This window comes from Phodopus roborovskii, unplaced genomic scaffold (assembly GCF_943737965.1).
Source record: "Phodopus roborovskii unplaced genomic scaffold, PHOROB, whole genome shotgun sequence".
Lineage (NCBI taxonomy): Eukaryota > Metazoa > Chordata > Mammalia > Rodentia > Cricetidae > Phodopus > Phodopus roborovskii.
Window position 1 is genome coordinate 33,469,273 of NW_026126433.1, and position 13,228 is coordinate 33,482,500.

The 13,228-nt window shown below is 38.1% G+C and overlaps 1 protein-coding gene across 3 annotated transcripts in view; it reads right to left on the bottom strand.

The window, feature by feature from the left end:
* Positions 1-609: 609 nt before the first annotated feature.
* The window catches only part of Dnm3 (dynamin 3), a 480,062-nt gene continuing 467,443 nt past the window's right edge, over positions 610-13,228 (bottom strand). The window contains exon 21 of one of the 3 annotated variants that reach the window (XM_051186097.1): positions 610-744. In XM_051186097.1, coding sequence (XP_051042054.1) covers positions 708-744 — 37 coding nt within the window. In that variant the 3' untranslated portion in view covers positions 610-707. Of the gene's footprint in view, positions 745-9,271; positions 9,774-13,228 lie in introns of those variants that run through there. The other 2 variants (XM_051186093.1, XM_051186095.1) reach the window with 2 other exon arrangements.

Sequence of the window (13,228 nt, forward strand, 5' to 3'; positions counted from 1 at the left end):
TTCCTGGTCATTCGGGCAGTGTTAGATGTGGGCTCCCTCTAATGGTGTGGGCCACAAGTTGTACCAGTCATGGGTTGGACATTCCTACAAGTTCTGTGCCACCATTTCCCTAGCATGCCTTTTAGGCAGTACAGATTAAATTTGAAGGCTTTGTGGCTGTGTTGATTTCCCAGTCCTACAGCTAGGAGCCTTGTCTGGTTACAGAAGATGGCTAATTAGGGCTCTGTGTCCCCCATTGCTAGAAGATGTTACTAAGGATCACTCCCATAGATTCCAGGGAGTTTTCACTACACTGGGTTTCTATAATACTCTCCCATACCCCCACTCCCAGTTCCAGTCTTTTCTCCTAGTACTCTTTCCTGCCATCCCTCCTGTTTGTATCCCCACCTACACACAGTTCACCACAAAATCTATTTACCCTTCTTAAAAAAGAAAAGGGAAAAAAGGAAAGGCTAGATAAATGCATTTCACCTTACCCAGCATTAGCTTAAATTATTTTAATTTTTTTTCTAAAGGAAAAGAAATGAACATATGTAATGTCTTATATAGAATAAAATTTATTTTTTAATTAAAGACAGATCAAAAATAAAAGTTTCTATATACATGTGACATAGTGCAAACAAAAGTTTTTTTAATACCATGGGTAGACATGTTGTTGGAAACAAAACGAGATGAATGACTGAATGACAGGGGTGGGGAGGATGGGTTTAGGATGGTCGGCCTGGAACTGCAGGAGGGGGTCTCCTAGTAAAAACAAAACAAGATAATAAAAGAAAAAAACACAGATGTAGAGGAAGACAATGTTTAAATTATAAAATAAATACAAATAATAACATGCAAAAATATCCCACAAAAGTCTAATTCAAACAAACAAAACCCCCCAAATAAAGCAAAAGACTAGGCAGACATGCACGGAAAATGAAAGTAGACCACATGGCAAAGTTAGCAGCGATGAGGAGTCTCCCAGGATACCAGCAGCATGCTAAGGCATTGGCACCCATTCAAAAATGTTACCATGTTGCACCATTGGAATTGTAAATACTTGTAATCAAATTTAGGTGAATTAGGATAAATATTAAAGATACCTTTTATATTTGCATATTTGATTTCTAACCCAAATTTTTTTTGACCCCAAATTCTTTCCAAAGACTTAAATGAATGATGTGCATTCTCCACAGGCAGGGGAAGGGATTGCTATAGAATTCTGTTGATGGAAATTTCCATTTACTAATCTTAGCCCTCACATTATCTTGTGACCAGTGAAATATTTTTGAAGGTGAGGAAATAAAAGGTTATCAAGATCAGATGAGCAACATCATCTCAACACAGAAAACCTCAGGAGCTAATTTACAGTCATGAATTTGTAACTAAGAATCTGAGGTGAATAGTTGTGTAGTATGGCAGCTTAGGATCAAGTCTAGGAAAAACAGCCGGTCAGGGTGGGCCCAGGATTTGTAGGAATTCCCTGTCTTAGAGCAAGGAGCACTAAAAATCCTGATTTATTGGGAAGCAAGACCAGGGTACACAGACTCTGGTTTTCTGGATGTGTTTCCGGATCCCTAGCTTGGCTTGTTTGTCGTAAACTGTGGAGTCAGGGTTCAGAGTTGTGCTGCTGCCTGACACCAGCCTCTGGAATTGGAGGTGACTTCCCATCTCCAGAGGATACAGTAACCTCCATGCCGCAAGGGACAACATCGTAGCAGACAGACAGGGGGGGGGGGCAAAGAAAGGCTTCTGGAGGGATTCCAGTAGATGTCTGCACTTTAATTCCCTCTTTCTTACCCCCTCACTGAGAACTGACTCTCATGGCACTGTGAGACCATCTCAAGCCCTCCTCTCTGTGCGACTTCACCTTGAGCTACTTGGCCAAATGTCCAGCAACATACTCACTTCCTTCTTGTGAAGACAATTAGATCTACAAAAAGCAAAACCCAAACTCTTCCTTTTCTCTTTTTAAAATCTTCTGTGAGATGTTAATGGGAACACACTGACTGGCTTTTTCTTGAGCCGTGGTTACCTTTCCCAAAGTCCTAGACCAATTTTTCTCCTGTCCAATTTAATCTGGCCACGCTAAGGAGGTCTCCCATCTATTTAAATGATGGAAAACTTGTTCTTGGTCCCTAACCTTTCAACTGTGGGGGGTATGCAAGCCTTGGGCTTTGAGAGATCCTGGTAATGGTATCCCTGGTGTTTTCATGAAGAAAGTGTAATTACATTTCTGTCAGGCAGAATGAGATTTATCACCTGCCTAGCAAACAGAAACTCTTTTTGAGTTCTGAAGGGGCTTTAGAACACTTTAATTACCTCAGCATGGTGGGGAGGTGAGCCATTAAACCAAACAGCAAGTCCACAGTGCTGAAGGGACATTCTGCCAGCATATGCCAAAAACACCTTCCCATGGGAGCTAGTTTGGTGTTCCAGTTCAGAAACAGGATCAGACATATTATGTCCTAAAATATATTTCACTGACAGCAAGAAAGTTTGCCTCAAACACCATGGTGACATTCCCTCAGACAGCTCCTTTCTTCTCATCTTCACTCATCCTGTATCCTGTTGTTGCCAGAAAAGCACCATTGGTGGTAAAAGCACTCAGTGGATCAGCTAATTCTACTGTGAGCCTTTGACAGTTTGGTTTTTTTTTTTTTTTTTTTTTTTTTTTTGCTATTCCCTTGTCAGAATTCTATATTTATAGAGTGCTTGAAGGCAAGTGCTGAACATATGTGGGCTTTACACATGTTTAAAAACTACAAAAGTACTTGCATTGTGAGTTAACAAATTTCATACCTCAAGTATTCACAGACACAGATAATGTAGTCAAGATTATACATTCAGGTTATATTTTCTTAAATGTTCAGAAAAATAACTTTATGGATAAGTTTTTCCAACCACAAAGAAAAAGATGAAAAATTAAGAATTATTAGTAAAAACGGATTACACCCTCTCAGCTCTATCCCTCTGTTGGTGCCCTTGCTGTGGAATGACTTCTTAGAAGATTTTCTTTCTAGGCTTTCTCTCTTCTGTGAAATTTCACCGAACATGGCTGCTTGGCTTGCTTTGCCCATTGTTTAGGTAACTTACCATCCCACAGCAGGGGGCTGAGCCTGAAGCATGGGAAAGTGAAGGTAGAAAGATAACAGGAATAGGGTATCTTCTGTTCTTCTCTGGTGAGGTTCAAAATGAACCTGGCTCTGACTCTCTTCATTCACAATAACCTCACAAATATAATGAAATTATCCAAAGCAGGTTTTTTCTTTTCTTTTTTTTTCTTTTCTTTCTTTCTTTTTTTTTTTTTTTTTTTTTTTTTTTCTGTTATTGCTGTTGTTTTGGAAAGGGAAGAAAAGAAAGTAAGGTAGGAAACAACAAGGTCTCACCCAAGGTTTGGTAAGAATCCCTGCCTGTGCACGCCTCTTCTGTTTTCATGTCCCTGCTCTTTTGGAATCTTCTTCCGGGGAGCTCAGATACTGTGGTCACAAAGCCACTGGTGCTTCCAGATGCCTGTCCTGAGCTGGGACTTCATCTTGTTTTTACACTTGAACTTGTCCCACAACTTTTTGTTGGTGTCAGTTTGGTCTCAAATAATGATCACATACAAGGGCTTTCCTTCTTGCCTAATGCCTCCAAAGTGATGTTTCCTAAAGCAGGTAACTTAGAGCACTAGTTCTGTGGGATATTACATGAATGAAACTTTTATAATCAGAGAGGTCTGGGAAGCTTGTGGACACTAGCACTCAGAGATTCTCATTCTCTTTAAGGATGTGAGGGGTGTAATTTTATTTTTCTTTCAGTAAAAGGTATTTAAATTATAGCCTTTATAAGATAAAATGACTTTAGGTCTCTGCGTGTGAGCTCATTATAATCAGGCAATGTACTTTGGAAGGTTTTGAATGAAGTCAGTAATTTTAGTCAATATATCTTTCATGTATTTTAATTACTATGTCACCACAGTATGAAAAACACCAATAAAAATGTGACAGCATTAAGAGTTGGTAGAACAGTGTGGGTGAAGTTAGGTTGAGTCTTGTGAAACCAGGTGTCAGATGCATTTCTCAAAGTGCAATTCAAAGACTGTGGCAGAAAGACAGGAATCTTGAGAAGAAATCAAGCAGACACTGATGGCAGAACTGTTTCAAAAACAAATGGAAAGTTGCCAAAGAGTGACAACATTGTCCTTTGGGTTTTTCTTGTGTGTGTGTGTGATTTTATTTAGAAATTATTCTGAATATCATCACCATACATTAAAATCATGTGATTAAAACAAAACGCAAGTGAACAGCCTGATTCTTATCTATGATATCTCCCAGTAGGCTGCTTCCTTTGAATGTATGAATTCTCCACTTGTGGGAAATGTATAGAGAAGGAAATTGCAGCTAAAAAGAGCAATCTGTCCAACTTTTTCCCCATAATTATATACCCTGGCCATGCATGGAAAACTAAACCAATATTTCTCTCTTTTTATCCTGTCTAGTGTCTGCATTTTGATGGCACAGTCTAGAACCATGTGTGGTTAGGGAGCTATCGTCAAAATTCAATGACGGTGTTTACTATCTGGAAACACAATTAGGGAAAGGATTGTTTTACCTCCTGAGCACTTATATTTCTTATTAATGGACACATTGCAGGTACATTTCCTCCTTTGTGCCCAGTGAGCAGGTAACGTGTATGGGTCAAGTGCTCAGTGTTTGTCTTCTGTAATCTAACATGTAAATAGACTATCCTTCCTCCCACTTCCTGGGTTTTCCCACAAATACTTCTTCTCCAGGGGCAAACTGTCACATCACTTCTTGGCCAAGTTCATACCATTCAGCTGTCTGAGGATAGAATCCTACAACCTATTTCAAGTTAGCAGGAAGTGCCTCCTTCTGCCTCCTCCCTTTTATTTACCTATTTTTCTCTTAAAAAATCTTTTTCTTGTAACTTAAGTACAAAAATGCAAAACACTATCACTCTCCACTTTAGTAATGTTGGACAAATCTGAGCAGAGGGGCAATAAGAATTTACTCTCAGGTGTTAACTGAAATGCACAGACTCAAATGTATACAAGAATGAGGAATTAGGGATTCCTTCAAATGTAATAATTTATTTCAGGTTCGAAATACAGTTTCACATTTTCACAATAGGTACATGACCTTCAAGGATGATACAGGCTTTAGGAATTTGCTTCAAAAATCTCATTCACAGACTCCATATTAATCCAGCATTAAGAAATCCCAAAAGTGCCAAAAAGGACAGTGGAAAGTATTTTGGCTCATGTTAATTAAGGAATAAACAGAGAAGACAGGATTTGACTTCTTTGTGTCATCATTCATAGAAAAGCAAAAGAGAAATTTGGCTCTGAACAGGGGGAGAAGAGAACACACGTACACAAGCCCATGAAATAAAAGCAGCACATATGGAATCGAACACACACGGTAATAGTGGCAGGGTTTCTGAGAAATTATTTCCACAGATTGGCAGCAGTCAGAAGACAGTGGAGTGATTTTTGAAAATATTATGAATCAAGTTTAGGGAATTTAATGGTAAAGGCAATAAGGAAACGAATGCCTTGAGCTGAGCCACATGTGAAGCCCTTGACCAGTGGAATGAGAAGTCTCACCAGTATACCAGTACTAACAGATCTTAAACAGGAGGCTCTCTGAGGTTCCCGTCTCTTGTTCTCACACACACAAATATTCTTACATGTATTTATATATACACAACTAACAATACATCATATATATATATACATATATATATATGTTTCAAAAATATTGTTAAAGTATCACATACAGAGCACCACGTAATTTAAACATATCAGCTAGACAGGTGACCTATTATCTAGAAGATAGATTGAGTTCTTTAGAAAAGACTAAATGATCCGATGAACTATCCATGCTTTCTCTAAAATTGGCTTCATTCACAGGAACTTCATTCAAAGACAGTCGTCCTAGGTGAAACTGTGCAAAACTCAAGGCTTGGGTCTTAGACACAATAATCTCTCACTGAATTAAGACAGCTTGGAGATCTGTTTATGCTTTATTCTCCATCCTACACAGTCTGGCCAAATGCAAAAGGTTTACCTGAAAGAGTAGATAACATACCTCCAAGGAATTAAGTAACCTGTCCCCTGCATGATTTACAATTCTGCTCAGAACTATCCATTCTTTTCATTATGTTGCCAACTTTCTGTATTCTTTCATAATTTACTATAGAGAACAAATGACCATACAGATCAACTTAGCTTCTTAGAGTCAATTCAACAATCCTCAAATAACACAGTTCTAACTAGGGACCTTAGAGAAAAGCTCCCAAATCTTATACTTTTTATCAGAGTATCACCAAGGGGTAATGCCTTTTGGGTATCAGTGCTGTGGGTTTCAGTACTGATGACTGTAGACATTACCTTGTCCTGGTTATCATCACTCTACCTCATCCTGGTTATTACAAGCTTTGTGCCCCTCAGAGTATATACAGTATGAGTTAGAAAAATCTTGTGTGTCTCATGTATGTTATGAACTACTGTAATAACAGGTTATGGCAGATCTTCCCAACATATATCATATATTAGCACAATTAAAATATATTCATATTCTTACATACTGAGCACAGGTTTACACTGATATTTATACTCATACATATACATATATAATGCACATATTTATCACATTCATGCTTAATGGCATTTTAGCAAGTGTTTCTGACCCTACTTACTCAAAAAAAGGACACAAAATACATGTTTACTATGTATATAGTGTATTCTTAGAGACATGCAGAGAAAATGAATACACAGAAAACATCAACACTTGTCACAATACTGGTATCAGGTCCCATTTCATATTTTAGAGTTATGGCTACAGTCTAAAAATCACAAATTAATCTATGTGGCTACTTAATTCTAAATTCAGAATGCTTATATCACAGGAATTGTTTTCTTATGCTTTTGGATAGAATGAGCATGTATCTGCACAAGCAGTGAAATTGTCAATAAATGAACCGTACTGCTCCTCTATGCTATAAAACACATCTAAAAGCAATATTCAAGAAGGTTTCTTAGTAGAAGAGTTTTGGGAATGTATTTGTTCTAAATCAATACTGTTTCATATTCCATCCACAACTGAGTAAGTGGTTATTCCAGTTAGCCAACACGCATGTAAAACTTATTAGCATGTGACAGTAAAACTGGATTTACTTATCAAACAAGTACATGTTTTTCTTCAAATCCTAAAAACACTGGGTTTATTATTAGTATTAGTGTTATGCTAGACAAGGTAGAGCTACATCTATTGTGCTGACATCTGAATCGTCTTATCTGGAGGTTGCACAAGAGATTAGAAATGGAATGGGAAATGGAAGGCCCTTCTAGCTTACATTCTCATCGTAAGGCCTGATGTGCATGCTGCTCCACAAACTGTGCACATTCTAGAACGTCAGGGTCCACTCACATTGCCGTCTCCTGTGAGCAGGGTACAAACCCTTAAAACTGCAGCATACCCTGGAATGTCATTGCTGAAATTCTGGAGTGAAGTGGGGGTTTCTGGGTGCCACCAGATATAACACGGCAACTAGAGAACAAAACTGCCCAGACAAATGGAAACGTTTGGGACAGGGCATCTGTGATCAAGAAGCAAAAGCCAAAGACGACAAGCGCCATTGTTTATGACTGTCTAAGATCAGTGGGAAGAAACTTGGAGAGACAAATCCCCAATTTTCCTTGACATTGGTTTGTGCTGATCTGAGAACACACCAGTGGTTTTCTGCAATATTTTCCTCTAACAGGACATTTTTGAAATACAGCAAGATGCAAAACCACAGTAAGTACAAAGCCAAACCCTGATGCATCTAATTTGTTAGCTGCCTATTTCAGAGAAGTCAAAGGAAGAAGCAAAGGGGATCCTAAGAGGAGGGAGTTTCATGAGAGGACCCCACCATCCATTACTTGTTTGATTTTGAAGGTTAGCTTGATGTTTTTCCATTTAGTTGAGACATGGTTTTCAAAGACAGTGTGCATCTTGTATGTGAGTTCTGTTCATGTATTTTTTTCCCAATGTGAAAAAATGAGAAGCGAAGAGTGGTGATATTCTATGTCACTTAAAGGTTGAAAATACCCCCCTTTGTATATATCTCATCTCTAATTTTTGCCAATATAAGTGGGATATAGCCCATTAGAATAAGTTCAAGGCAGTGTCATTTAACTTGGATTTTTTTTTTTTTTACATAATGGTTAAAAGTTTTTACATCATACCTTAGGGAGGTCTGCACAGGAAATTAAAGTGAAGGTTCACATACAAATCATGTTTGCTTCCTTCAAAGCGAGACACTGCTGTTAGTAAAACCTGATCTACTTCTGTGAATATGGAATAATGTCACGGGACTCCATGGAACAGTGAATGCTCAATCTGCTGTCTGGGAGCAGTTAGCAGACAGAATTCCCAGGGGTTTCTAGCTGTTTCCTACACGTTAATCATCTGGCTGTAGGTAGTTCAAAACTTAGCCTTAAGGCTGAACTATTAACCTCTAGGCTAGACTGCTCTTGTAAATTTGACTGTTTTGCAGCTCAATATTGCAAAGGTATTTTCAGGTGCAAGCTGGAGCAGGGCATCTGTAAACATGTGTGCTGTGCTTTTAAACCATGGTACTCTGAGTTTCCATACCAGGGAATGCACCTTCAATGCAATTGTGTCATTCATTACATTGCAAGATTTAAGAAAGTCTGGAGTGAGTAGAGACATTAAAGTTGTTTTAAAGGGATTCTTACATAATAATTCATATGTAAACCATAGGAATCATGTATTTACACACATTTAACTTTGCTCCAGCCCAAATAATAATCATAATAACTAAATGGAGTTAGTTACACATGCCAAAAAAAAATCAACTGTAAAATTAAACATTTTCAGTGTCAGCCTTCCTTCATCAGAGCCTACAAAGAGGTAAATATGCAAGATAATAAATAGATTATATTTCCCCCAGACACTTGTAGAATGGTGGTATTTTTGCTTCTTCCTTAAACTCTGAAAGCAGCCCAATCTATTGATTGATTTTTTTTTTTTTTTTTTTTTTTTTTTTTTTGGTTATTACCAAAAAAACCCAGGCTTTACTCCATTGTTGTTTGTGCTTTTAGCAAGAAGCAAAGCACGCTGGGAGACACTCCCCAGATCAAACACTGTAAACTCTCCCTTTGCTGACTGCTTCATGCCCCTGAAAAGCTTCTGTTTTAAGGGATCCTAATTTTAAAGCCTGGCTTCCTAGAAGTCATATGAAATAAAGAAGGGAAAAAAAATAGGTAATTATGGAATAGGTGGTGGCATTAATATCAGACAACAGAATTTCTGCTGTCCTAAACAGAGTGTGGGGAGAAGCTTGTGTGGTTCTAAGCTCACTCTTACCTCTGTTAAGAATTGTTCTAAGTTGCTTTGTAGACACCTTAGAAAACTCTTCCAATATGTGTTGGGCAAACAAATGGTACCAAAGTATAGGACTGCTCTACAAAACTACCTTGGTCAGTACAACATATTAAGTCTCTCTATAGGTTAGCAGTTTTCCAGTCAAACCCCAAAGGTCTGGCATACCATGAGCAATGAAGATGGGTGGTGAATACATTAGTAAAACTGGCTACTTGCCTATGGATGTTCATACATGCGACTACTCATGGTTGACTGCAAAGGTTACATAATATGTTGCTTTTGCATAAATCATTAGTGATTAATTGCCATGCCAGACACTTCGTTTAGTCTAACAGTGAGGATTCTAGTGGACGGATTATAGTGGGGCGAGTTGGCGATGGGGGTGGCCTCCGGCTAGAAAAAGAGAGAGAGACAGGTCAAGAAACAGGTATAACAGCAAAATTGTTCTTCAGGACATTGACAAAGAGCCATCATGCACATGCACATGCAATTCATGTCTGTAGGTGTGGTCATAGTCTGCACTGATTCTAAGACTGTCACCTTTGAGTCATCCAGGTATCCTAATTTTCAATGGAAATTGTATATTTTAAATATGCAAATCTTTATTAAAACCAAAGAGGTTTCTCCCAATATTAACACAAATATGGAATAATTTGAAAGCCACCGTGAAACATCCTGCAAAGATCTGATAGTTACACACAGTGGTTATTGGTTCTCAACCTGTGGGTCACAGCCCCTTTGGCAAACCTCGATATCTCCAAAAATATTTACATCATGATTTATAACAGTAACAAAATTACAGTTGTGAAGTAGCAACAAAAATAATTTTATTTTCCAACATGAAGAACTGCATTAAGGAATTATGGCATTGGGATGGTGAACTGTGCTGAGGTATGCCTAATTGAGGAGTTAATGAGGTGTATCTAGTATCAAGAATGGTTTTGAATCTTTGTCTCTGCCAGGATGTTGGTTACCACTTCTCACTGCTTTTAGCGGTTGCTTTCCCCAATTGTTCTGTATTTTGCTTCTAATCGCAGACCATAGAAAATCAGAAATCAAGGCTTTTTGAGTTTTCTGCAGTGGTTATGAACAGGCTAGATGTGAGTACCCATTTAAGATGCATTGAGTGACAGCTCTATTTTGACTCTTACAGGGTTCATCAAGACTTGTAATAGTTTTGGCCACTATCTGGTTGGCCATAGTGTTTCTGAAAGCCATCCACGTGATTAAATGTTATTGCACTTGAGATGTTCAACATTACCAAGTCACATTATTTATTTCTTGAACTATGTCACAACTCTGTTAGTGAGCTTTCTCTCTGTGTTCTATATATGCAGATACCTTGGGAATTGTTTTTTATTAACTCAACACATTAATTCAACACATGATCCAAATGGAAATTTTTTTGACTAATCTTCCCAGTTGAGATTTTTTTTTTCAAAAGACCCTTTTTAGAATTGTAGTCATGTTTCTGAACTGGAAACACTATGATGATCAGATTGGCTTGAAGCCCAACAGTTGGAAAAGCTGAAGAAAACAATGATGGAGTACCTCAAAATAACACCCTGTTTGCTGGTGGTTAGGGCTGGTACTGTCATTTCTTAGTTAAGTAACACAAAAACAAAAATCATAAGCTATAAGATAAAACTCGAAGCCAAGGGAAAACCAGACAGAAGGGACATTATTGACTTAGTGGTGAGACCTCTGAACCTCTTACTGATTTAATAGTGAGACTATTGACCACTTTAGCATGAAGTCATGGAGAGCCTACTTTTTCCTCCTATACCTGAAAACTGGCTAAGAAAGAACAGTACATTCCAATTTAATGTCCTATACTAGTTTTATGATTCATCAGTGGCTGGATTTTTAAAAGGATGCATAGAGCTACTTATTGGCAGAGGAATAAGCATAATCAATGCTAGCTGTTCAGTGATCAAGCCCTTTTGAAGAAAGGCTTCTGTGACATCGAATGACTTGGCAATTCTCCACTGGGAAAAAGTAATGTTCTTTCTATGACTATGAAAAAAAATTTCTGTTAATATATTCTTCCATGTTTGCGATGGCCATCTGTATTCCTTTCAGCTTACGTCCCAAGTCTTGAACTTGTGCCAGTTTTGATGGGGGGGCCAGAGGTCATAGTTATGTTATGCAGTGCTTAGCATGATGTTACACATAGTTTTGTTCTCAATGACTTTTTGTTATCTTTCTCGATACTTCTCCATGAAGTAGGCCTTCTCTGACCTACTTTCCTCTTCCTGAGATAGCTTCTTCAATGCCAATGTGGTCAGTCATTTCACTGAATTCTAATTAGGCTCATTGCTCATCTTTACTGATTAGAAATGGGCTGTTTTACTAATCTCAGTATTCCTGCAGTGCCTGGGACACTTAACATCCAATAGTGAGTATCTGACAACTGAATAAATTGGAAAAATAACCCAGAAGTAAGGAAGTGTGATAGCCATTGGTCTTATCATATAGGAAGGGTATTTATTAGTCAATAGTGACTGTAGCCCACAGTTTTTTCAGTTTGTCTTTTAGGTTGTATTGTTTTAAAGTAAGTGTGTGTGTGTGTGTGTGTGTGTGTGTGTGTACATGAATATAGTTGTTTACAGAAGCCAGAAGGTGGCATTGGATTTCTTAGAGCTGAAGCTACTTCAGTTGTGAGCTACTACCTGATGTGGACATTGCGAACAAAAATCTGGGTCCTATGGGATAATGGTATGCATTCTCAACTACTGTGATCTCTTTCCACCCCCACATTTTACATGTATGTATGTGGGGGTTTGTGTGGGTGTGTGTGTATGTATGTGTGTGTTGTTGGTAGGATGGAGAGTTGGAGATTTTTCCTATGAATTATTATTCAGTTCTTTAGTGTCGGGATTAGTACTAAACAATAGCATCCCTTTGCCAAGGAGTTTCACACACACACACACACACACACACACACACACACACACACACACCCTATGGAGATGTATTTTTAGTATTTAAAAGAGTTATTAAATATGGGAGGTGATATCAAGATTTTAGACTTAAAGGGGGAGGACTCTACTAGGGTGTAATAATATGCTTGTTTAGAGGATGTCAGTGAGAGTCAGGACACAGATGAGCAGACTGGAAATTGTTGTATGTGAACATGATAGGTTAGACTAAGTCTTATTGACCCAGAGAGAAAGGAATGCAATTGAGATCCCCTGATCATTTTGTTCTTATTTGTCACTTCCCAATACTTTCCTGCCTGAACTTCCAATACATTTAAAGTTCCTGGAGAATAGAGAATGCACATATTGCTTTACTGTGATTATTCAGCATTTAGTACATTGGGATTCAGGAGCAGTGAATAAATATTTGCTGAACAATGGACATATGAGTGAGTGACTGAAAAGTGCCTAAACAAGACATCCACTGAGGCTGGAGTTCAAGTTATATCAATAGCTATAACACTGTAGAGTTTGAGACTGAGATTGATATTTGAGACAATGTGTTCATTTAAAAAAAAATAGTTCTGGAGCACAAGTTTAAAAATACTCTGGGTGGTGGTGGTGCACGCCTTTAATCCCAGCACTCAGGAGGCAGATGCAGGAGGATCTCTGTGAGTTTGAGGCCAGCCTGGTCTACAGAGCAAGTTCCAGGACAGCCAGGGCTACGTAGAGAAACCCTATTTTGAAAAACAACAACAAAAAAAAAAAAAAAGAAAAGAAAAAGAAAAAAGAAAGAAAAAAGAGAAAGAAAGAAAGAAAAGAAAAACCCATGAAGTATAGCTATAATTGCTCAAACATGTGGAGTTTTTTTCCCTTATGGAATGTCTATGGATTTTTTTTTCTCATTTATACCTTAGCCAGATAATG